At 33.5% G+C, this 27739-nt stretch overlaps 2 protein-coding genes across 4 annotated transcripts in view; one reads left to right on the top strand and one right to left on the bottom strand.

Moving 5' to 3' along the window:
• The window catches only part of LOC105203657, a 168300-nt gene that overhangs the window by 10967 nt on the left and 129594 nt on the right, over window positions 1-27739 (bottom strand). The window lies entirely within an intron of this gene.
• LOC105203658 (putative ferric-chelate reductase 1 homolog) lies at window positions 70-27739 on the top strand. Of its 2 annotated transcripts, none has more exons than XM_011172527.3 (12): window positions 70-565; window positions 9528-9850; window positions 10670-10761; window positions 12788-12947; window positions 19473-19673; window positions 20290-20385; window positions 21201-21357; window positions 21855-22081; window positions 23452-23692; window positions 23988-24100; window positions 24449-24562; window positions 25099-27739. In XM_011172527.3, exons 1-12 carry the CDS (start codon window positions 556-558, stop codon window positions 25237-25239), a joined length of 1875 nt encoding a protein of 624 aa, XP_011170829.1. In that variant the 5' UTR covers window positions 70-555; the 3' UTR covers window positions 25240-27739. The 2 variants fall into 2 exon arrangements, with proteins under 2 accessions (XP_011170829.1, XP_025989973.1); XM_026134188.2 differs by lacking the exon at window positions 70-565 and adding an exon at window positions 7370-7556 and having other exon boundaries at window positions 25099-25298.

The following is a 27739-nucleotide window of genomic DNA, read 5'->3' as shown; positions in this document are numbered from 1 at the left end:
TGGATCGCCGATGTCTACTACCAGCGTGTAACTACGGACCTGAGCTGGTCTCACGGCCGAGGGCCTTTCAACTCGGTCCGTATTTCTCGTACAGTCTCTCGCAAGGTGTGGTTCTCGACGCTGTCAACGGAAGTATGCCGCTGCGGGATCAACAAGTGCCGCGCGAGAACCACGTTCGGCGAACGATCGAGCCCAGCTCGTCGCTAGTCCTCGCCTAGACTCCTCTTGGTTGCGCGCAATTCAAAAACGGCGAAAACAGGTGCGCGTTTTTCGGAGCGTCTCTCTCTCTCTTTCTCTCTCGACCGCGAGGCGTACAGGACAGGTTCGGAGTCCGCTCTTGAGCGGAAGGACGCGTCCGCGGTAGCGTCGGAGGACTACGATCGAGGGAGACACCGATCGATGGACGCCGTCTTGACGTGGACCGTGAATTAGTGCGCGTGTGTTATCGTACCGCCCGGCGCGGCGGCACACGTGAGCCCCCTACGAATTTGTTTGGCGCGCGTGTTACATCGTGGTGAACGTTGTCCGGTGGAGGATCTGCATCCCGCGACGGAGATGAGGACCGGTGAGTGCTTGCGCGACAGTCGCAGACACGCGGATTTGAGTCTGAGCAGGTACCGTGAATCTCGGTACCACGATAGACTCCGTAAAACAATAATTAACTCGTAGGCAATCATATTTTTACTTACCCCGTAGGCATTCTAAGTCTCTTTCGTTATCTAAATTTTAGTATTCTAGATTTTTTAAAAATTTAGGGTTATTTTTTAACATCTCTGCTACATTAATAAATAATTGTTTAATTAAAATGCTAAAATGTTTAATTAAGACAAATTTAATTAAAATTTGAGAATGAAATTGCGCTCGTGCAAAAAAAAAACACAGATTGCTTGCGGAGGATTAAAATTATAAGATGAGCCCTATATAGCTGAATCTCAGCGCTGTTTCTTGTAGGATTTTGTAAACATTTTTTTAAGTTTACCAAACTTTAATTCTAACGTAGCGGATATGTAGAACTGCTATTTAATAATTTCAAAGCTATATTACGAAAAGATACATTACGAGCGAACGGATATCGTAAACATGTGCTTGGTTCTTCCTGGGTAATTGACCGATAGAAATCGAAGAAAAAGCAGGTATGTAACCCAGCTGTTTAACAAGTTATGCCGTCGGATACTATCTTTCCTAAAAGCAAGCTATTGTGCTATCAATAACTTTTTCGTAATATATTCCAAAATCGGTAAACAATTGGGTCACATACCATTTTTGTTTAGCCATATAAGACTAGCTTTGAAACTCTCAGCTCTTCTACATCACTCGCTCGTCATTCTATTCTTCACAATTGAATGGCATTCCATTGACTGATAATCATCTAAGAATTAATAGAGAAGAATAGAATAATAATGACTCTTGAAATTAAAATAAAAAGATAATAAATAAAACAGAGCTAACAAGAGTCCAAAACGCGGATGAAAGAGCGTAAGATTACAATAATTGATAGCGTTTATTTTTCATGTATCTATAATTTTCAACGAACGTTTCAACTCTTTTTAGAGTCATCATCAGCATTACAAGTTATCGTAGAAAAACGTCCTTGGAATCCGCAAGACAGTTACTAAACTTCGAAGAGTAAGCATGTTAAATTCTGACGACATTTATTTTTTTCTTAATTTATCCTAAAACACGTTGCAGCTGATTAGACTACTGACTGACATTTTTATCTAATGTTCACGTTTACATCCTTGCCCTTGAGCTTGAATGTTAATCAACGGAATAATACTACGGATTTGACAACCGGTTAGTGACCTTATGGCAGGTTCCAGAGATGCTTTTTTACGATAATTTGAAAATGGGTCAAAATATTCATTGAAAGTTATGGATATATGAAGAATAAACGCTATTAATTATTGTAATCGTGCGTTTTTTCATTTGCGTTTTGGACTTTTATTAGCTTTGTTTTATTTATTCCTTTTTCAGATTAATAAATAATTTTCCTATTAAAAATTTTTCTCTGCTTTTCCACCAGTGGCAAATAAAAAAAATAAACAAGATTCAACAGATTGTAGTTTAGATGATAAAAGAATCACGTCTTGATGGTTAAAATATTAAATTTATATTAAATGTGGGATTTAAGTTTATATAGGAAATATTTAAATATTTTGTATCTTTATATACTCGTACATCTAAATATAAAAATTTCTTTGAAACATAACAATACTGTCTAGTGACAACTAATAATGTAATTGAAACACAACAATACTGTCTAGTGCTAACTGATAATGTAATTGATGTCTAAATTGGAACACCGTTTTCTCAGCTCAGTGGCTATTAGGAAATGAATGTATATCGACTGCATTAATAATAAAAACTATAGTAAGTGTACTATAGTGTATTTTTAGGCCATGGTATTTTGCGCGATAATCTTTCATTTAAACTGCATAAGATGCAACGTAATCTAAAATTAGGCGATTTGTATGTGTATAAAAGTAAACATAAATTTATTTTAACATTTTTAGAATATCGTTAAGAAAAGAGTTAGGTAAATATTCATAAGAAGTTCAGCTGCTTCCTGCCTGTTTTAGAATTCTGAGAATAAACGTGACGGTGATTCAAATCTTCTTTCCGCTAGGTATTATACAGATTAATTTTGTGATTACAAACAGTTCATAACATTACTGTTACTACTATTTATTCTCTTTATTCTTTACTAATATATAAATTGCTTACTTTAATGACTCTTATGAATTTTTTAATTTTAGATAAATTTGATATGTAAAAATTACTCTTCCCAAACAAAAATAGGTTACTAGTCGAAACATACTTATTATATTTTTAATATTTTCTTAATAAAAAATATATAAACTATAAAATATTAAATATTAAAGTGTTATTCATAGATATTTATATCTGGACGAAAGCTTATTATTCCATAATATTAAAATTTAATTATAATCTAAAACATTTAAAAATTAGAACTTTAATAACATAATAAAGAAATATTTGAAATTAATAATAATCATTTCTGGATATAAGTAAGTGTTCAGTCACTGGGACGTTAACCTTGTATTCCGTTTTGTGAAAGAAACGTGACAGATTTCGATGAATTTAACATTTCACTGAAGATGACGTTGAAATGTGTTAAATCTGTTTTCTTTTACTACCTAAAACGAACGTGGAAGAATTTACCAGTCAGCTTTTCTTTAATCCGGGTCATTGTATGTTGTGTGTGGACGATGGGAGCGCGATTCTCCGCAACGATAAGCGGAAGATCGAGTGGATCCGTTGGATCCCTTCGATCACTCTAGGGTTGATTTCTCCGATGTCGATTAACTTTAATCATGGGACAATGGTCTCTCTGTGTCTTCTCCTATATATAGAGATAAAATCCCGAAAGAGGTACAAAGACGATTGAATTACGGTTAAAGTTAATCGACTTTGGAGAAATCGTCCCATTCTTTTTGATGTTTCGTTATGCGGATACACTATTTCTTATTTTAGTGCAACACGCACAGACACAGACACAGACAAATAATTCGTACGATGATTCACTGCTGGGTTTTACCGTCCATAAGAACAAGTCATCGTCATTAATTAACTGAATTATTTCTCAAAAACGCAAAGTGATATCAATAGTGCGCCTCGGTTATTTTTAATTATAATTTCAAATAATCGTAGACAGCTCATTGTGCAGACATGCAAGAATTATTCCGTGACAATTCCTCCCGCATTATTAATTTCCTTTTTCTTGTGTAACTTTTTAGTGGAATGTGAAAATGAATCTTGACACGAAACTTTGTCTTATTATTACATAAATAAGTAAGACGTTATTAACAATTCCAATTTCTCTCTTGTCCAACTTTTAAACAAGCTGCAGTTAATTAAAAATGAATTGTTTACAAATTGGCCTATTTCTATAACTTTTCCTATATATTTTTTCAAGAATATTTTTGAAAAATATAAATTTAAATTTGTTTGAAAGAAGAGTTTTTCGTTTGTGGAGATATCGTGAGATGCAGACACGAGCGCAATGTATGTCACGTCCGTATTCATCTTTAGACATCGGTTGCTCTATAACTAGTTGATTCAACTTGTGCGTAAGACAAGGTGAAACAATCGGAGCAAGATCGATGAGCTGAGAGGAGCGCTGTGCTCATTAAAGAGGAGGCCGTTAGGTATAATTGCGGCGGCGATGAATGACGTTTCCCTGAATTCTTGCTCGGTGGTCCCTGGCTTACGTAACCGATAAAATAATTTGCGGTTCGGCGTAGAGACGCGAGAGTAATGCTCGACGTGGAAATTCTAGGACAACGGGGCGACGTAACCATGGCGATGCGTTCACCAAACACGGAAGACACGAGGGCACGATACTTTGTTTGCCTGATGACATTCGAAGCAGTAGAAACTTGCAAGTTGCACGAATACAATTAAATGTATCTCATTCGAAGGAACATGTCATGAATACCTAGTTACTCGACGGCGCGATATGCTTCCAACTTAAAAGAACTCGGAACTGCATTAGGAAAATGCCATGTTTTATCACGACTTGCAAATGCTAGTTTATTACGCGAAAAGTTGATATAGCTTATTTTAAAATAAACGCAAAGAAAATAACCTTGATAATAATGAAATAAATAAAATAGATAAATAAACAAGATATATAAAGAGCTTAAGTATGTGTGTGTGTGTGTGTGTGTGTGTTCGTGCGTGCGCGCGCGCGCGCGTGTGTGTGATATCTTTCAATATATTTAAAATGTTCGATTTTATATTAAATTGATACGTCGTTTAATACAATTTTCAATTTTTTTAAAAATACCTAATATTATACAAATTAAAATGCAATTAAATTAAAAGGTACTTAAATACTAGGGTGTGTCTGATTGCCCCCTTAGTTCACATTTATAATGGTTAATTATCTCATTAAGTTATCGTACAATTTTATAGCTGTCTCATATTATTCCTACACTTGTTATATAATATTATTTATTTGCGTGCTAGTCGGTTTTGTGTTCCAAAAAACATAACGCAATCTTGATATCGACCTGACAAATTAGTAAGAACTTGCCGAGCAAACTAAACGCACGACTACGCGAAATGAAAGTGCATCGTGTGAAGATCACATTACATAACAAAAGAGAAATACGCTACTGAGAAGATCGCACTCTGAATATATTCCCAGGGCGTGTCGAATAACTTTTTCATTGCAAACGTAACTGCGGCGACGATAAAGGCAAATAAATATTAAACGACTACCAAGAAATGACTGAAACTATCATTTCTGTCATCTAATATAGATTTTCGCAATACTTTATTTGAACGCGCAGTTATCATAGTTAATTCCTACTTTGTTGATAAAAATAAAATTTAATTTTTATTTTAACTACAAAAATTTGCAAATATTTATCTAAACAATTTTAGTTAAACAGTAAATAAAGTTAGAAATAATTTCTTTGTTTTTTGATTAAAATTTTGTTAAAAAGAGTTTTAAAAAATCAATATTCAAGCACGGGCATTAACTTTTTTTGCAAATAACTTGAGAACTTTAATATACTTTTTTTTAGTTAACACGATATTGATTGAGTGTAGTGTTTTAAGTTGAACATATTAACATTGACGTTAATATGATAAAATTTTTTAAATCCTTTAAAAAAATTGCAATCCGAAAAACAAAAAATTATTTATTATTTTGTTTATTGTTTAATTATAATAATTAACGTATTAAAATGTCGATAATGGAAAAATCAACAACGTCATTAACAATAAAAAAAAAACATCTGCACGATGACCTTTTTCGTATGCAATAAATTGTTATCGAATCAACGTTTGAAGTCATCGCGTACACATCGCGTTGGGAATTTCCTGTGCGCTCACAAAGGACCACGCAGGAAGAAGATACAACCTGTGGTAGATCTACGTACATGTGAGTCCTGTGTATGTACGTGTCAACGAGCTGTGCACACGTGTATGTATGCGTATGACGCCGCGAATGAGTCACATGCGCGCGTTGTAAACCGCAAAACGTGAAGCCTTGTGCTCGTTCTCTTCTGTACAATGGAATAATGATATATGATAATGCTAGGCACGCAGGTGATTATCGCGATCTTAATTCCTCCTCGAACTGTCACATAAAAACGAGAATCCAACGACTAGATTTTTATCCGCGGTACACACGGTCACAGTTTTTACAGCTGAAAAAACCAATCGTCCCGATTTCTCGTTGTATATACGTGTAACCGATGTGTCACGTCGCGTAGGTATACATGTCTCGCGGCAATCGTAGCTGTTTGTAAATTGAGGCCTTCGTTTGAGAGAAATAAATTCACCCGCAATATTGATCTTGGACAAAACCGATTCGCCTTATTCACGATTGCTGCATTGTCGAGATAATTCCTTGCAAACGCCTTTTTCAATTATCGATTATTCCGTCCAGATGTCGTTTATTCTAACGTGAACACGGAATACAGACGTAGAAGTGAAAAATGAGTAACGGAAAGCCAATATAACGTACATGCAGTCGATTTTTTTACTCGTGTTTAGATTAAAAAATTTGTTTGAATCAATAACATTGTGTAGCGTAAAGGTACAGAATATATTATTAACTCTCCGTGGCCCAACTTGGGATTCGAAGACTCAGGAGAATTTTTTCAGTTTTTGAATTATTCTGCCTGAAATTCGGACGCGTACAAAAAAAAAAGTGAAAAACGTTTCAGGTCAAACAATTGTGAAATCGCATCCTAGAATGGAAGAGTGTATCAGATTTTTTTCAGATTTTTTTTAAAGCTCGAAAACCCCTTTAAAAACACTATCAGGAATCAGTAAACTGATTGGACTGGAAGAGCAGCGAAAAAAAAAAACGTTAAACTACGAAGGGTTAATTTACATCAATTTAGTAATTTCTTTTATACACATTTTTGTGTAAGTAATAATATTCTAATAACGGTGTTGCGTAAAAAATTGGATATCATTTTCGCTATGTAACATCATGTTATTATGTAAATACATGCTTATTTTTAGATGTAGCATTATAGAAGAATTATGCGCGAAAGCTTGCTGGGAAGACACGCCGTGTGCAAATTATATTTTAAAGTCGTCTCCGTTATTATAATAGCTACTGCGTCATTACGTAACTATGCTAGAGCAAGCCGATTAATTGGGATTCTCCAATCTTCGTTAAGAATCTTCTTCTTGAGTTATCTTGAGAATCTCTATCTCAGTTATTCATCGTTTTAAATCGTCGTTGAAAAGTCGCCGCCAAATTCCTTTATGAATGAACCAAGCTATGCCCCTCCACGCGACAGGCCAATCATCCACAATTTCTTGCGATGAATTTACAACAACACGTATTGCGGACAGTCTAATCCTAATTGACTAATTCGGAATACGTGTGAGTGTGCGCGTGTGTGCGCATTTGCGTGTGTGTATGTCGTGGCCTGCTGTGAAAGTGCAATACAGCGCAGTTAACAGTTATCGCAAGTGATCGACCTTGCCTCGAATGTGCACATTTTGCAATAACAGTGATTTGCGGACGCCACGAAAGGAACGCGCTTTTATTGCTGACTAAGGTACTACTTAACTTCCTAGTAAGATGCGATCTTGCAGAAATATGTACAAAAATATTCGCGGTAATAATACTTTGCTGTATTAATGCAAAAAAGATTTATTTCTTTTTTAAATAACGTTTGAAATGAATTGCTTAATTGTAACCGAATGGATCTTCTATTTAACCTGAGATATCCTAATTCAGTTTTAAATTTAATGAATTACTATATATAAATGGCTATAGTTATACAAGAGACGACCGGCTCACGTGAAGTCGAGAAAAATGCAAGTAATATTTAATGTGATTTAAAAATGTAAAAACTGTTTCTTAAATAATTTTAAACATGTATTAAGCTTGGATACTTTTTCTAATGTAAAACAATGTACGGATTACTCATTAATTACAATAATTTAAAAATAATAATGTTGTGAAGTTGGACGTTTCTCACACAACTATGGCCATATATATTCTTCTTCGTTTCTTGTTTGCTCTTTAGAGGAAAAAAGCTTACAAAGAGAAAAGATTATATATCGAATTTGTGCAAAATTGAAGTAGTCTCGCCAGGAAAATGTAATATAAGATAGTAACGAGACAGCGAGTTTTAACAGCGAATACGTAACGTATAAAAACCTGATTTTAATACGATTATGCTTCGACTGCGAGACGCAAGACAAGAAACCGTTGCTGCAGCGGGCATCGCCGTGGCTACGTGGCATTTCAATGGCGAGGGTCAGTTGGCGTTACATAATGGCAGGCAATGGGGAATATTTCAGTAGTGGCGGGGCGTTTAGGAATGCGCGAGCTAAGAAACACGTAAGGAGTTAAACTCCTAAAGGGTGAAAGTCAGTTCTTTCAGGCGTGGGCCGTGCAACACAAGCGAGCGCGCTCGTTTCTTCAAGTCATTCACTTCTCGCGCCTCACTTGGTCGCTCATTAGTGTCTCAATAGAGAGACTCCTATTATCTCGATCCATTCTAATACAATACTTCACATGATTGAGCAATTAACAATTAACTTGCACTCTAACGTATCGTAAAAAAATTGTCAACGGTTTATCGCCAATAATGCTCTCCAGTTTATCTGGATCAATTATCGTTACAAAGCTATATATATATCGGAAATAAGTAATTTCGTCGAGATACATGGAGTTTTTCCATACTTTAGATATAAAATCAACGCATCACCTTTTGTACGATTAGGGGCGCAATGTGAAAAGAATTAAATATCTACACTTTAAAAAAAAAGAATTACAATTGGTTACTGATAATTAGAATCTAGATCAATTATCACTATCTCGTGATTGGATATCAAAAGGATTGTTAAAAAATATATGTATTCTTAGCTCAGACGTCTTCGCAGTTCGCGACTTGATTAATCGAAATGAAATCAGACGAGTCATTACATGTATATCATCGCAATTTCTGCGTGAGCAATTACTAATGCAAATGCATTGTTGAAATTGAAATTTACATACGAGACTATGTACAGGCAAGGGAATAAGACGTGCATTATACATAAGCGACAGCGAATTGCTGCCAGATGCACATTTCTGTTTACGTTATATCGGATAAATTCAACATCGACGTGACCGGAGAACATTAAACACAAACGCGTATTGTCTGCTGTTCGTTTAAACAAGTGCGCTGTTCTATTTAGATATTTCCCGATTTTGTCTCGTTATTTCCCGTGAGGGAATAATCGTGAATACGTAATTCGCTTTTTCATGATTGTTACAGCCGTGCGTCACAGTTAATTGCAAATCTGATGCTAAAAGCAATTTAAACAGTTAAATCGAACAACGTAAAAAGTTTTGATGCAAAAATATTAAGCAAGTTCTAAAAAAAGACTACCTATTTTCTTAATGACATATATTTTTTTTAGTCAATTTAAACTTAATTTTTTATCAGCAAAATATCATATTTGCATACGAAGAATACTACATTATTCATATATGCTTCTTTTCTAATTACATTACGGGACTCGTTTCGTTATAGAGATGCCTAAGACGTTGCTGTTTCTGGTCATCGGCTTGCTTGTAAAGGTTCTGGGATTACCCAATGGGGCACCGTCGCAAGCGTGCTTCGATCTGACGCCACGTCATGCCGGCAGCTCCGGGATACAATCGTCGTATCCACCTTATCAGGTACTACCCGCAGCAGGTCAAGGCAGGGTCCGTCTGATTCTGGGAAGTCCCGAAGGTCTCGCATACGAGGGTTTCATGATCGTTGCTAGGGACATCGACACCGGCGAATACGTGGGAGAATTCGTAAACTTGCCCGATTCCGCGAAAATCGTGGAATGCGCCAGAGGTGTAAAGGTACTTTCTGCACCATATATAGTATTTTAATCTCCCTTTTTTTTCCATGAAGTTACATTTTAAATACCAAAATCAAAGATAATTTAGTGAACATCGAAATGTTTATAAACTTGGAATAATCAAGGAGTAAAATATAAAAATATTTTGATTTGCATTTTACAAGGAGAGAGGGTATGAATCTCGTTTTAAAAAATTTATTTATTTAAGAAAAATAAATAAACAGACTGTTACAAATTTTTTTAATTATATTTGTTTTGTAGAATCATAAAACTAATATAAAAAGCATAGAAAAATAATATATACATGTACATACACAATATATATTTAAAAAAATATCAGTCGGTCTCGAATAGCAAAGAAGAGAAAAATTTTATAACTTCAATCTTTTGGCTTATTGATACTTTAATGTCACACGTTACTTTTACGACGTTCAATTCTCAATCATCAAACTTTTCAAAATCCGCGACTTTTCAAAATACGTACTTAGATCTCTCCTTGTCAGAATTAACATTTCACTTTACAAGTTTGGATGAATCTTTTCAAGTTCCTTAAAGAAGAAAATAAAGTGCATTAAATTTTTCAAATTTTTGATATCTAAATATTACAATAATTATTTTCATCTATATTCCATTAATTTTATGACTGTGATTTCCTGAAATCTGATTCATTGAAGCGCTCTATTTTTATATAACAGGCCTATTTGTATCATATTTTAACGATTTCTTCAAGGCTTAATCATTTATCGAGTCTCTTTTGTAAACGTGAATGACATGCAATTTCTTATCGTAAAAAAAAACTTTTCCTGTTTCTTGTGTCTAGAATTCCGTGACTCATACGAACACGAACAAGAAGCACAATCTTGAATTCGATTGGGAGGCTCCAGTCGATTACGAAGGTACCATTATCTTCAAGTAAGTATCGTTGCGTAATAATAATGATACTTAAATGATAAAATCACGCGACATAACAAACTATTTCTTTGAATTAAAAGAATTTTAAATGAGCCTTACCGCGAAGAATTCTTGCACTTCCGTGTAATACGTAAAGAACAAGTTTATTGAAGGTTTTATTTAAGAAATTTCTTATTTCTCAGATATTCGAAGAATTAATGTATTTAAAATTTATATGCTAAATATCTGTCTCAACCTATATTCCGTAAAAACAATATTTTTTTTCATTATATAATTAATATCTCACAAATTCGAAAATACACGTACAATTTATTGTATATTTTCGATTTGATCAATTTCATGAAATAAAACATTTACATCGCAATTTTAAATTACGAATAATGCAGAAAACAATATTTTTCCAAGAGTTTCTTTTTACTTCGTTGCGTATAATTAACATAAATATAGGATAACAAATTATTTATCAGATTTGAATATTGCCGCGCCATGAGCCGCGTCAAGACCGCAAGAATTATTTCCGCAAGCTTGCGAAGTTGCTGAATACCTATAAAATTTAGAACGAGAAACATCAGCGTCTGGAAACGGCTTAATTGTTGAGTCATGACTCCAGCGTCTAATATTAACCTCTGTATGCATGCATATGTACACGTAAATCCGCACTCATACTCGTGGAGTTGCAACGCGTATCACACTTATGAATCACAATTAGGTATTACCGTACGCGTGGATGCGGCTCGTGCTTGGAATTCAACGCGCTCGTGCGGGCATAACGGTGCGAGGAACGCGCGAAACATTCCTTATAAACTTTTCCTTGTAATAATCGATGTGGAGTTACTAATGCATGTTTAATAGTAGGTGCAGCTGCGACCCTCTGTTAAAACTTCGTAACTTATTTCGAGAGAGTTTTGTTTTGTTTTTACGGTACCATTTGGGAATTTCTCTCACTACTTTTGTATTCTGATATTTATATTTCACCACAACCAGTATTAACAAAAAAATCAAAAAAAAAAACGATAAAAAGCGTCTACGTGAAAATACTTTTAATACATTTAACGTCACTTGCACTCAGCAAATTTCAATGTGTTCTAAGAGTTCTGCGTGAATAGACTCTCACTATTAATAAACGTCAAGAGTTTTATAATCTCATTGTACGTCGTTAGCAGGTTCTAAGAGAAACAAGATTAAAAAAACCGATTAAAAATTAATTTTATAACGTTACATATTTTTAATTTTCGAACTCGAAGAGTGGCTTCGTAATTGTTAACTCTGTTTTCATATATTATTATTTCTGGTTATCCATTTTAATTTTCACGAGAGACAATTAAAAATGAGAAAAAAACAAGTCGCTTACTAAGATATAAGATGTGAAACTTTTATTAAGATATATTACCGGGTATATTTTATATCATATGGAACATTTAATATGCATTTACATTATACTCCAGCATGTATGCAAATAAACGAGAGCGCAGAAAATTAAATATTTTTTGAAAGTTAGTTGTTCATTTTCAGAAAAATTTCTCCTAATTCTTTTGAATTATGTGTAATTAACTCTTCTATGTAATTAACCTATTTTCACCTAAAGCTACAAAAACACATGTATTTCATACCCAAATAATTCTTTTTATCTTTAATAATTTTATAAATATACTGATATACATTAATTAGAAATGTTCTATTTACATGTAACTTCTTGATCTGTAAATTAACGTAAATTAGTTTTAAACGGTTTTCAGTATTTCAAAGTCTTTGACATTAAGAAAAAAATGAAATAAGATTTAATTTATAAATATGTATAATTAACTTATAAAAATTAAAAACTTCAATTTATAAATTTATTTACAAATTTAATTATAATATTTGGGACAGTCGTCACATATAAATACAAGTATACTTTTTTACATATAATAATGACCTTATTAAAATGTTACTACAATATTGGTTTTGTACGTACTAAAATACTATTCTCTTATTTTTGTTAAATCTTGTTTCACCGCTTGATCATTGACCTCTGTTTCTTCCGTAGCTCTACCTTCGCTCAGGATTACAGCACGTACTGGGTTGGCGTGGAATCTCCCAGAGTCTTTGTTGACAAGCGGTCCATCGGGGTATCGACCCTACCTACACCCATTACTACCTTCAGGACCACCACGCCACCCTACTACAGCCGCACCGTCAGTTATGCGGTGAGTATTATATTTCCTGTCGCGCGCGCCGTCACCATTATAAGGTAAATGCGTGTAGTGGTATTACATCGTGTTAAATGATGTAAGCGGCCTGTAAGTCCCGATAGGTGTGGCTTTGCGAATATTGCTCGTGGGATGCATGGCAGCTGATCTAGACACCGAGTACAGAGGATTCTCGTTAATCGCATTCAATGAACTTACTCTGTTTGTGTTTGTTGCGTACGGAATATTCCAAAATCCATCGAGAACACGTCATTCTCGCTATTTTTTTCTTTCGCCAACTTACTCGGTATCAATTGTCTCTCTTTATGAAAAAAAACGGAGCACTTGTTATTTTGGAGTTGTCCAAAAATAAAAGATTTCTGAAAAACTGTACTTCATAGGAAAAAAAAAACGCAAACATCTTTAATTAATTTAATTAAGTAATTTTTTCAATTAATATCAAATAAACTTTTATTTTAATTTAAAGATTAAAAAAAGAATAGCTAGTAAAAATAGCAAAATGTTGAGTGAAACAATGCCAATTACATATTTGATTAATATAATAAAAAATAATTTTTTTTAAATATTTAGCAAATATTATCAAATTTAGTAATATTTACAAAATATTTAGAAAAACAAATTATTTTTAATTATATTAATCAAACATTTAATTGGCATTATTTCACTCAACATTTGGTAGCTATTACCAAACTCTTTTTTCAGTGTGCCTGACTCGCATCTGTTGTCTTACATTTACTTTAATTTCTTTTGTTAATTTCGCGAGTCCTACTGTATGCCGTTACATTATGTTATTTGCACAGATTAAAACGGACGGTTGAATTAAAATATTTCAATTCTCATTCGCATGGATGGATTGTAATGATATTCCAATTAATGAAAGCTGTCAGCTCCAAGTGTATTATATGCAAGATAAATAAGTAATTACATCCATTGTTAATATCAAATGAGAAATAAAATAGCGCACTCATAAATCTGTATTATAGTTTCGCGAAATTTAAATTCAATTAAAACATGCTTATATTCTCACAGCTATCTCGATGAACATCACTTGTATCATAAAATGGATAATTAGTTGAAATACGACGTGCTGTAAAATACAAATTCTATTAAAAGTCGAGAGTAAAACTACACATTAAACGATTCTACAACGTTTTCTCTTTTCGTTTTTGCCATTTATGTGACTAAAAATTTCAAAAGTTTTGATTAAAACGATAAAAAAATATCTCTTCTCGTTAATCTCCGGCTTTTCGTATCATATACCTATAATACGCTATCGTCGTCTATGTTATCGTAGAAAGTAAAAAATTCGAGAGGCGAATATAGCGGCGCGTGACGCATGGATGCATGAATTATGCATCTCTACGTATGTACCGTGCACGGCCCTTAACCGTGTACAACAAACGTATAACACGCGACCGCAGCCAACGTTCTGGAATTTATGCTTTATGTACTTTCACCGTTCACTTCCGCGGTCGTTCGCGATTTCGTGTCGCGGATTTTTTATGACTCGCGATTCGGTTCCCACGAATTTGATCTCTATCGCATGAGGATCGCCAAGTGGAATGATCGAGAAATTATGTCGAATATTGTTGATAAAACAAAAAGAAAATCTAGATTTTAGAAAGAGAGAGAGAAAGAAACAGAGGAATGCTAAATTACGACAGGCATTTTAAGCAACTCGTTTAATGCATTACATTTTCGAAATTCTTCTCTAGCAGCAAAACTTTTATGAATTCTGCGTTATTTGCGCACAGTACAATAGATATTCATTGCTGATTTTTTTCCATTGTATTTTTCAATTTTGAAAATTACATATTTTTTATTTTATAAAAAATAAAATAATAAATATAAAAAATATATATATTTCTATATTTATTCTATATTTATAAATATAAAGGCATGTTATATATACACAGAGAAAAAGAATTATCAATGTAAACAAAAATACAAAATCTTGAAAAAATTTGATAATTTTAAACAGATAGATATTTAATTTGCTTACTTAAAGAAACCAAATTTTTATGTCATTTTTTGTCTGTTTAAAATTATATTGGTTGTGAAGATGTTTATATGTATGTGTGTGTATATATATATATATATATATATATATATATATATATACAGGGGTGCGAGAAAAGTTCCGGGACGGCGAAATATCTCGAAAACTAAGCATTTTAGGAAAAAGTGTTTCAGACAAAAGTTGTAGGGTTTAAAAAGATCTATTTACTGATCTTATCAGTTTGACCTTGGATGGCGTCGCCAAGGTCAGATCGAAATTACATTAACTTTTTTAAATGGAACACCTAACTTTTTATTGCATATTCTTGTAGCTTATCTCGAGACCTTTCCAAAACATTACAAGAAAGTTTATTCTCGTTGAGTACTTTCCGAGTTGTGAGGCTTGAAAGCTATAGTGTACTGTAGTGTGGGTCCAGCCACTCTTGCCTTAACTGGCCGGACACACGCCACACTTGCCTTAACTGGCCGGACACACGCCACACTTGCCTTAACTGGCCGGACCCACACGCCACTCTTGCCTTAACTGGCTGGACCCACACTACAGTACACTGTAGCTTTCAAGCCTCACAACTCGGAAAGTACTCAACGAAAATAAACTTTCTTGTAATGTTTTGGAAAGGTCTCGAGATAAGCTACAAGAATATGCAATAAAAAGTTAGGTGTTCCATTTAAAAAATTATTAATGTAATTTCGATCTGACCTTGGCGACGCCATCCAAGGTCAAACTGATAAGATCAGTAAATAAATCTTTTTAAACCCTACAACTTTTGTCTGAAACACTTTTTCCTAAAATGCTTAGTTTTCGAGATATTTCGCCGTCCCGGAACTTTTCTCGCACCCTGTATATATATATATATACACACACGTACATATAAACATCTTCACAACCAATATAATTTTAAACATATATATATATATATATATATATATATATATATATATAAAGGCAAACCAGCTTTAAATATTTATTTTGTAAGTTTTTTGCATAGAAGATGCTTCATTATATTAAGAAAAAATGAATAAAATATTGCAGTACTTAGAAGGTGCGATCAATGCAGGGTTAATCCCTAATGTATGAAATAGGAATTTATTAAAAGTCTCAGAGAAATCCGAGAGAAACTTGAGAGAAATCTTAGCAGAGTCCATGCGGTAACTTTAAAAATATATAAGAATACCAAATCTTCAAATTATATCTGAATCTCCGAATTTAAGTCATTGCTATTATTATCAATCTTCTTTTTATATTCTATTTTTTACAAATTTATTTAAACCTGTTAATCGCAAATTCCGCATACAATTCTTAATACATTTATATATTACACCAACTTTCTATTATACATTATGCAGATATCAAAATACGCAGAATCCATTTGCAGTTTACAAAGATCTTTGAGAATGAGATGATCAGATGAAAGGACGTATCGATCGCTTGTGCAATTTCTATAAATTATCAGGCTTCTCGACATAACTTCGCGATTCGATATCTTTTAAGCGCTGCTGCGAAAACACTTTTCTGTGGAAAATGAATTGGGAATACTTTTCCGTTGAAAGAAAATTGCTTTTTGACTTAGTTAAACAATACGTACGACAGCTTTATTGAATAATTACATCCTGCCGTGCGGACGAGTGGCCTTTCCTTGAAAACGGCGCTCGATCGTTCGCGATAAAAAGCGTAAAAGTACACCAAAGAGCGGTAATAGCGAACGAGGCCGCCGGAGCGTGAACGCACGATTTCGCGAAGCGTATCTAAGTTGAAGGCTGGTCGTCAAACTTCTCTTTCTCTCGCCGCAGATTTCCTTTTCGTTCGATTCTGAGCTAAGCTCCTGCGGATTGTTGCGCATGATTTGCTCCACAAGGTCTTCTTTATTAGGATTTCGTGCTGATTCATACATACTTCAACTTTATTAGAGACAATTGTATTGAATAGTTATTTTAATTTTAAATATTTATTTAAATTATTATTTATGCGTTATTTAAACAACAATATTTAATTTGAGATATTAAAATTTTGTACAAATTTATACAGTATTTGTATATAATATTTAATCAAAGTACTTTCTAAACATCTAATGTCTCAAAATCTTGCCGAACGTAAAAATCTTGAATTTTATTTCATATAGAATATCGGTACATATAGAAATTTCTATTTTATTGTAAAAATTGAATAAAAAATCATATATACAGATTATATTAATTGCATAATATAATTATTATACAATAAGATAATTGTACAACAATTATAAATGACATACTCACTCTATGTATAATTACACGATTCTTGTTCAAAAATATTTAAAGTTTTATTGTTTTTGGTTATTTTATGTGTATATTTTTATTAATAATATCTAGATTTACAAAAATTAATCTCAATACATTGTTATATTATATTATAAAGATACTCAAAAATTAAATCTTGCTAAATTTTGTTAGACTTTAAAGATGTATGTGTCACAAACCATTATTAAAAATATAAAAATTTTATAGAATAGATTGCTCTATTGTCACGTTTGAGTATCTGTGTAAAAATTAAGTACAGTTTTTTTATTGGTTTAAAAATTATTTAATATTTTGTTTACTCTTGGTTCTTACGTAAAATCGCATTTTGTAGTACGATATTTATTTGCAAATATGACGAGAAAGTAGGATTACGAGTTTAACAAAATTTTTTCACATATATCTATTAAAACGTTAATAAAAATCCGTTCAAAACTTTCCTTGGATTTATGCGTTTAAAAGCTATTTATTTAGAGCTGCGGCAAAATAATCTTTTCCGCTGCATAAACCTTTATAAGCCAAATTTTTCATTGTTTTCTTCTTTGCAGTTCCAATAAATTGTATAATCTTTAACAATAATTTTGTTGTTGTAACAGATATTTATTGCGCGTACAGATATAATATATGGTAAAAAAACTACGCAACGACGTTGTAACGAAACTGTCGTTAAAAGTTAGAATAGACCTGCTGCAGCTGCATAACATGATAAGATAGTATTATTATATTGTTGTTGCGCATTTTTTTTACTATATACAAGAAGGTCTAAAACAGTCGGAACCTAACTTATACACGTTAATGAAAGTGAATAGTTGAAAAAACTTCATACGTCTGAAAATGTTTTTTTGAAAAGTTTAAAAATTTTTATCAATTGTTATAATAATTATAATAAATGTAATTATAACAAATTCGTGATATTCAAAAGAGTTCGACAAGAGTCATTAAATTTCACAAATAGAAGCCTGTATTCTTCTTGTAGAAGGAAAAATTTTTCTTTAATTAATTATAATTATAACATAATTGATAAAAATCATTAAAAGTTTGCAACTTTTATAAAGAATTTTTGGACATAAGTTTATACGGATTCTTTTTACCTGCTCGATCTCATTAATATGTTGTATAAGTTTTTTCTCGATCTTTCCAAACATCCTGTATGTGATAAAAAAGCTGCGCAACGGCGGTATGACGATATCGAATTGTTTCATCGAGTTACATAATGCAACTATGGAATAAAAATTCGGGCGTTCACGGGCAAAATTTTTTGTTCTTGACTAGGAAAAGAAAAACCTAAGAGACCTGTAGTTTTTAAATGTCTATAATTTTTAGCTGGCATTGCTACATCTAAAAAATCCTTAATTATAATATTTATGTCAGAGATAGCTTAGCTCGATACCTTTGTGTTCAATTGCATTATGAAATAAGTATGTCTTCTTGATCTTACGACAATAGTAATCCTACGCGCGAACGCTTAATATTCGCATCGTTGATATAACCGTGGGCATCCTTGCGTCACAGACAAGTGTTAATGCAACGTTAACTATCTTAATTCTATATCATCATACAATACCGTTTCTTTTGTGCTTGTGATAATACAAAGCTCAATATTTCTCTCTTATCAAAAGTTACATAAACGTTTGTAATCACCAGAATAATATTACTTTTAATTTCTCAATATACATCCGATCATCAAATATATACTTTTTACTACACTGCAAATTATTTTATATTTATAATAAGGTTCAGTCTCTCTTTAGAAATTTTAATTATTTAAAAATGAGAATGTAGTTTTTTTCTCTGGTACATTTTTCAGTGTTATGATTTAATATATTGTATTTTCTCACTAGACTCTTATTATCTTCTTACATATCCAACGCGAGAAACTATTTCAAGCTACACTTTAAATAACCTTCCCTGTATTATACGGCTTGTTTGTAATAGCGAGGGAGAATGTCTCCTTCCCTTCACCCCTTCTGCCCGATATATCGAAGTTGAACGTTTGTAAGATAATGCGTAAGAGACTCCCGAGCGTCTCCCGATGATCGACAAGCGTCCAAAACGCCTTTACCCGTGCCTCGCTCATTTTCGTGTCGTCGCACGATTTCGAATCAAACGACGGAAGGAACGTTGCGCAATCTCCGCAATCGCGTCGTTCCGCACGAGATACTATCTCGCGGATGGCATTCCCGCCTGTAAATTCCCCACGTCATCCCCAGGTGTGTGTTCTCGTTGCAGGCGAAGGATGAGGTAGACCCGTTCTACACGGGCTGCCACACCACGAAGAACTGCTTCGGCACGCCCGCAGGCTGCATAAAAACCAAGAACTGCGACGCCGTGGTGGCCGTGATCGTGCAGGGCGACGAATATCATTTCGAGATGCAGGCGCGGAAGGGTGCCAAATACGTCGCCGTCGGTCTGTCGGACGATAAGAATATGGTAATTGCGCGACGCTGCGCACGCAAAGTATCCCGCGCAGCTTCTTTTCAAACTCTCGTACGATTTAAGCGGGAACTTGCATAATCTCTGCGAAAGTATTTTATATTAAGTATGTGAAGTTGCTTCTCGCTGCCATTTCGGTCCTCTCCGGAGATTTCTATTATCTTGCTGCAATATTTGTCCGCGCCTTTCAAAGTACTTCCTTTCGGCGTAATTGCTTTTGGAAAAAAAAAGAAACTCGCTAAAATTTTTATGGATTTCATGGACTGTTATATACTTTTCTTCAACAAATATTAATTGTAAAATATTACAAACGCAACGTCAGCGCGCACAATTAGTATATTTTATTAATTAGCTAATTTGTATGTGGAATCGTATTTCACTTTTTAATTTATTAATGCGCGTTTGAATAGTTATTACGCAGACGCGATTGGATTTCTTTGTTGCTCAGGCTGGTTTATTTAACGTTGTCGAACGTGTAATATTTACTTGGCAATTAACGTTGTCATTGCTGTCAAAATTAATGCGACGTATTTGCAATTAATTAAGCGCATAATTTACCGGATCAACAATTAAGTGGTAATGGTTAAGTAATAATACGGGAAATGGTACGCAGGGTGAAGACAGCGTAGTCGAGTGCACGAATGAGGGTAACGAAATTATGTTACACACGTCTTGGAATTCCGGCAGGCGCAATACACGCTACACGATGGTGAGTATCGTTTACTATGCTCCGCACCGCCCTCCGACTAGGTGCACTGTTGCATTAATTAATTCGCCCTGCGCTCTGTCGCGCGCGGGCAACGAGTCTGGCCCATTAAATCCCAATTATTGTGCTAGCCGCATAGCTGGCAGTGTCGCTCCCACTACGATAATGCAGTGAATCTTTAAGCCCTACAAATAATTACGAAACTCGTGTAAGGGTATTTCCGCCGCTCGCTATTAACAGTATTAACCCACCCGTTAAATACCCAGGCCTCAAAATTTTACCACACATCATTCACTGAAAGTAATATATTAAACATCAAACATTTAACGAGATTTATGTGTCAATATCCAGAATTTTCATGCTACAATGCTCTAGAGTACCTCCCGAGAGATTTTTTGCATGCGACAATTCGAAAAACGATTCTCTATTATTCTCTACTTTTCACACAAGCTCACCTTCAGACTTATTCTAACTTGTAATAGCCTGTCGACTTTTTTTACGATTTGCAAAGCACCTATTATTGTAGTTAAAATGTAGTTGAAGAGAAAAGTTAAAATGAGTGCTTGGGTGTTGACACGAGGTTACCGTAAAATTTCTATATTTCAAAATTCATCGTATTCTAAAGTTTAAATGTGTTCAATCAAGTTTCTTGCCGGCAGGCAAAGTCGATTGTAAATTGGTTGAGGAATATCTCTGCAAAATACGGTGATTCATTTTAGAATCATTTTGTGCGCGTATCGCATGATCAATTAAAATTATTCCGACTTTCTTCGCGTCGCCTAATTGTTGACCTTGCTCCATTCGCAATTTATTCACAGCCGGAAGGCATGGTCGAACTGGAGGGCCGCGCGATCAAAGACGACATGATATACTGTAAGTTTCGACGGGATAAGCTCACCTACGTTCAGGGACGTACGTACGACCTTGTCAACAATCCGTACCATCTCCTCTTGGCCGCCGGCTCGGACTTAAAATGTACGTATAAGTCGAATACACAATTTCCAACGTAATTAAAATTTAATCAGGGAAATTGCGATAACTGTTGCTAACTACTAAACCAGGGTGACAGGTTGTTATACGGCTTAACGAACGCGGTAATGCCAGATTTATAACGTAACAATTTGCTGTCGCACTTCTTCAAATAAAGAGAGAAGAAAACGTTGGCGGGACTTGGTGAAGTTAACTCTTCCCGTGTATTTTTGTTGAGAGCAAAGTGTGCAAGAACTTTACGACTTTCTCGTCGCAGGTTGCGATAACTGCAAATTTGATAGCTTCCTTATGTTTCTGCTCGAATGAGCAGGAACATGAATGAAGCGCGATTCAGGCAGATTGATTTCTGGAATTCTTATTGGCGCGACTATTGGATATTGATTAAAAGTAACGTTATACAACACGTCTGCGAGATACGGGAAGTTTGTTTTCCAGTTTAATGCAAATGGTTCGCGAATAGATCATTTCTCTACTTTTTTTAGCAAATGGCGTTGACTTTCACAATCTCGCCTATGTCGGGACCAGCACCTCAAAGAGATTGTCTGACGTCGGGGAATGGACCGCAGCCAGTGACCTACTGATTCGCCTTCATGGCGCGCTTATGCTGGCATCGTGGATCGGCACAGCCTCCATCGGGATGTTACTCGCGAGATATTATAGACAGACCTGGGTCAGCTCACAGTTATGTGGAAAGGATCATTGGTTCGCTGTAAGTGCAGATATTCCATTTCACGTTACTTCCCATACCCTTTCAAAATTGCACAATGCTCTTCGATCCATTCTCCTTCATTATCGGCAATGAATGATTACATTGAAATAAAGGTGCCATTAATATTAACCTCTGATGATGGCTAAATTACTCACAAAACGATAGACATTCATTAGTTTTTGAAGATTACTCGTGCATTTTATTTTCACCGCAAGAGTATAAAAAATCAAATTCGAAAACTGTTTCTTTACAGCTGTTTTATGTACTATGTTCATATGCGGAACAATTATCCAATAGAATAGATTACGGGTCAAGAATGACTTAGCCGCAGTGCTATGTGAAGTATTTTCCGAGGGTTAATGAACTCACTTAATTTATCTGTGCTTTTATCACGTTATTCTTGCATTCATTAATTTTGCAATAATTTCGTAACATTAATCATTTTTTAGACAAATTTTTCGTATGAATTTTTTAAGTTTATTCTATAAGTGAATTTAAACTTCTTTAAATTTTAATATATAATATTTTTAAATGTACTAAATTATCTAATTTATTTTTGGTATGTGCACTACTTCTTTGTTAAAATTGTACACACGATTAGTTTGCCTATCTTGCTATTATTATCAGTTACTAATAGATTGGAGATCTCATTAGTTAATTTATTTATTCTCTAGAGACAGAAAAGCTACTTTCAGGCAAATTAAATCAATAATAGATATAAAAATTAAATAATTAAAAATATTAATTAAAAAATAAAATTATTTATACATATATTATTATTACCTATAAATTTTAAAAGTTAATTTTTTTATGTTATATTTTACTGATACATGAGGAAAAAAGTATCGGATCAATAAAATATCTCGAAACCACGGCATTAAAATTATATGTATCTTTTTTTATATAACTTGATTCTTCTAATTATTCTGCATATAAAAGTATTAAGCTAGAGTTACAAAAAAATCAATAGTAACGAGATATTTTATATTTTATATTGAAATATACATACAAGAATAAAATAATGAATATCTCGTAAACTACTAATTTTTTAATTTATTCATCTTGTATAAGTAAAATATAACATAAAGAAATTCACATTCAAGATTTATTATATTCAATGTATTATAAAAAAATTATATAATTTTATTAAAAAAAATTATTTTATTTTTATATTCCTACTATAAGTATATTTTATTTCAACGTTCTGCATGGCATCATTAATTTTTTATTATTCGAATGCTTTATATTCATAATATTCCTCACTCTTATGTTCGTACATCATTAACATTCAAATCACGCAAAAGTGTCCTACATCATTTTTCTCGTGCTTTTTTCTTTATAATAAAGGTTTATCGATATTTTTCCCCAAGTGGCACAGATTCTTTATGGTGCTCACGTGGTCGATGACGCTGGCAGCCTTCGTGATAATATTCGTAGAATTGGGCACGTGGAGTTCCGAGACGATACACGCTTCCGTCGGCCTGGCTACCACGATTTTGTGCTTTATCCAGCCTTTCATGGCAGCTATGAGACCACATCCTGGCGCACCACGAAGAGCTCTTTTCAATTGGGCTCACTGGTTCGTCGGTAACGTGGCAAAAATATGCGCTTGTAAGTTTATAAATATAGCAAACCAACTTTTATTTTTAATTTTGTGTTTATCGATATTACATTTTCCCCGCTTATTGCTATTTAAAGAATTTTATTTATAGCATTGCACTCTTGTAGCTTTTCCACAGAAAAAGATTATTTTGCAACAAGTAAATGGAATTTTTCTGTTTATATTAATCTCATCTTGTTTGATATGGTGATAAAGAATAACATTAAATATCATATTTATAAAATATGTAATAAATTTGTGTAATAAATGTATTGTAAGATTAATTTCTCTTGAAATTCCAACTAGTAATCGCGCTTTTCTTCGCGGTACGACTGAACAAGGCAAAACTTCCGGATTGGGTCGACTGGATCCTCACAGCATATGTGGTCTTCCATGTTCTAACTCATCTCATTCTCACAGTAAGAATTTTTTATTTCTCATTCACGCAAAAAAATTCTGAAAATCTCGAAAAGTCCGAGAGAAAATCACGAAAGAATGTAATCAAGTAATTTATTAATGCAAATGTGCAACCATCACAATTTTGGTTGCGCTAGATTTGAAAGAATCAATAAAACAAAATTCTTTTAGATTATTGCGTATTTACGTGAAAAATGGAAATCACGTAAAAACTGAATTTTAAGCAATGTCTTGGTAATGAATAAGTAATCTGATATTTAATGAAATTTATGTCAATGTCCAATAACAGTCACCTTACTCGAGACTTAATTCCGATTGTAGTATTTGTGACATTTTTGCTTTTATTGCAGTTCCTTGGATGTGCCTCTGACAGACAAGCTAGTCAGAGAGTGAATTCATTCCCAATGAAAGACATGCATTCTCGTGGATCAATGGTGCATCCAGATGCGAGACGAGACGCTCCCGTAAGATTTTCTAAAATAAGAGTGACGTGATCGAGCTGTCTTCTAACGCGTGTCGATCCACCGTGAGACGTTAATAAAATTGCAATGAGACATAGATAGACGAGAGAAGTGATATTGTTAACTGTACTCTTTTTTAACGCATTTCTTGTGAATAAAGTCTAACAGTAATAATGGCAAAATTTAATCGCATTCTATAACTTAATGAGAAGCATATTTTACGCGTTAAAAGACAGCTGCTCGATATTTTACAATTTTATACATAAAACAGATATATTCATGTTTATAAATCAAATTAATCGAGTAATATTAAAGAATTTGATTTGCTTTGACTGAAATTAGTAAAACAAATTGGAGACATTTGTAGAATATAAATATCTTATTTGGCACACGTGCAAATTTGCGTATATAAATTATAGAGATCATTCAACAGTTCCTGATATCGATATTGAAGAGCAGTATCGCGCCGAAAAATAATTCAGTGCACAAACAAATATCAGTATGCAAACAAAATCTCATTTTGAATATTTTCCCGACAGCACTCCGGTATGCGGAAGTTCATTTTCGGTGTGTACTTTGTGGTTATCGTCGTGTTCGCCGCAGTCCTCATAGTGATCACCGTGTTGGCACCCATCGAGGATACATGGGCCACCTTCACCAACACTATCTCGAATTACTAAGACCGCTAATCAACGCCATGGAAATATTCGTCACCACCGCGATACTCGCGCGGATCCGACCGGATGGGGAGACGTCGCAGTGACGATATATTCCCAGCGCGACTTTCTGTATGCAAATTAACGCGAGGGAAACGCATAAATCCTGCTCGTGTAAAGATGCAAATCGCGCCACGTGTGCAATGCGCAAAGGCAAGGATATCGCTGACGTGATCGTTTTTATACCATTTTTCTAGATTCTCTAGAAGATTCACTCATTTTGATTACGTATGTCGATACGTCATAATGGAGAAATACGGTTCTGTATATATAACATTCGTAATTTACTTGGATAACATTAACATTTACATTATACTCATTCTTGCTTCATCATTATTATAAGAATATTCTGCGATTATATAAAGTTTTTATTATTATACTGTTGATATATATTTTTCTGATAAATCTGTTTTTCTAACATAGTTTAGAAAACTGCCATTAGTCTAAATTGAAGCGAAAATTGTGTTTTTCAAGATTTTATTACACAAAGATATTTTTAAACGTCAATTGTCTGGTATCATATCTTTCTATGAACAATGCTAATGCCTTCAGCAATAAACCTAATTGATACTACTATTCATAAATGCGTAACTAATATTATAATATAATACTTTTACGATGAACATATCAAAACTTTTAAAAATGTTTGTATAGTAATTGCTACGATATTGACATTCGCGATTTTTAAACATGCTCAGAAAAACTTAAATTATTTGCGTCGTTTCGTATTTTGCATTTACAAGACATGTGAATATTCTCTTTTGCATGTAGTACAATGATGTAATCTTCATTAACTTGCGATTACACACGATGATAACATTATGAATTGAAAGATATAAATTTGTTTCACAACATTGCACATTCATAAACTCGTCAGTTTACGAAAATAGTTAACAATATGTATTAAGAAAAAATAAATTACTTTTGAACTGTTTTTGAAAATTCAGAAAAATATAGTAAATTTATATTTATATTTAGCGTACTATTAAATTAATATTACCCGTTAAAGAGTAAAAATGATAACGATTTTTCTGTGCGATTATTGTTCATCAAAATCTAGCAGCGCAATCTTTTTTTTTGTTTGTTTTAAATAGCGTTGATTGTTCCGAGAAAGTATTTTGATGTTATTCTAATCTTAATGCAAATTTAATTTTTGTTTTCTTTTCAACTGAAAAATTTGAGGAATATCGTTGGGAACGTCGAGTTCTTGTAAACACGAGATTCATACTAGATAAAGCTATGAAGTTTCGACAATTTCATATGCGTGAATGCGGTATTTTTCTACTCTCTTATACAATACTTATTTATAATGTAATTTACAGTATTAGTTTTTTTCAAGTGCTTTGGAACTTTGCAAACTTTTATACTTATTGCGTCACGTCGCCTGTGTGACCGATTGCGATCGGCATTGCCAATAGTACATAACATTGTTAGCCTTATTGATTGTTAATAAATATATACATATACATACGTATATAGACTTTGGATTTAATGGCCATAAGATGGATTACGGTCAAGTTTATCATGTTACCGAAGTAAATTGATAGCCTTAGCAACCTACAGAGTGTTCATGAAAAGCGTGTAACATAATGGAGTTGCAAAGTGTGCAAAATTTGTTTTTATAATTACTGAAAAAAGTTTGCGACTTTTCGTAGTTTATTAGTGCAGCTTATTAATACAGCTAAAATTATTTTTAGACATACTAATTGTATACGTTAAACCTTTTCTAACATATAACAATTTTTTGTATCGTAATAAAATACAAATGTAGTGTATTTCTTAATACATATGTATATGTATCGAATAATACATTATATTGTTATCAAGATCGAGTTATGGTAATACATACTCGCGGAATAAAATAAAAATAACATCTACGTTAAAGAAATAAACGTGAAATCAATAACACGCAACAAACGAGCTCGCAATACATTTGCGTATGATAAGGCTCGAGACGGATTCCTTCTTCCCGTGTTGTTTATACGTTACCTCAGAAATATTTATTTGCTACTTTAAGGATGATTGACTAGTGAAACTATGAGTTTTCTCGTTATTGAGTTTTAGCGTTGATACAACGATATGGTACATTGCGAATATCATAAAAGTCCACCTTTCACACTGTATCAGAATGCAACTGCAATGCAATCTTGCAAATTGTAGAATTTTTTGTAGAATTGCAGAATTTTAACAGGATGGCAGTACTATTGAAATAATGTTCATAAACTTGTATAAAAATAAAATAATTAAAAAATATAATATAATATTGGACCATGCGCGCTAAGAGCGGCAAAGTAAGGAAATATCGTAAATACAGATGTTCCAACGTAAACCTACAGTAATGTTGTAGCAGAATTGCGCAATGTACTTGCAATCTGGCAAGAATATTTCTGTGCCAAATAGAACGAGATGAAGATACATCGGTAATTTAATATTTTAACTACTGAATAAAATATTGTTATCTCAA

The sequence above is a fragment of the Solenopsis invicta genome, chromosome 1 (genome assembly GCF_016802725.1).
Source record: "Solenopsis invicta isolate M01_SB chromosome 1, UNIL_Sinv_3.0, whole genome shotgun sequence".
Classification (NCBI taxonomy): domain Eukaryota; kingdom Metazoa; phylum Arthropoda; class Insecta; order Hymenoptera; family Formicidae; genus Solenopsis; species Solenopsis invicta.
The sequence above is the reverse complement of the archived record's forward strand: the minus strand, read 5'-3'. Positions and strand labels throughout refer to the sequence as shown.

Excerpts from the sequence above, each read along its gene's own strand:
- LOC105203658 (XM_011172527.3), top strand. Across the intron at positions 9,851-10,669 it reads AATGCGCCAGAGGTGTAAAG|AATTCCGTGACTCATACGAA; the intron begins GTACTTTCTGCA and ends TCTTGTGTCTAG. Across the intron at positions 24,563-25,098 it reads ATGCGAGACGAGACGCTCCC|CACTCCGGTATGCGGAAGTT; the intron begins GTAAGATTTTCT and ends TTTTCCCGACAG.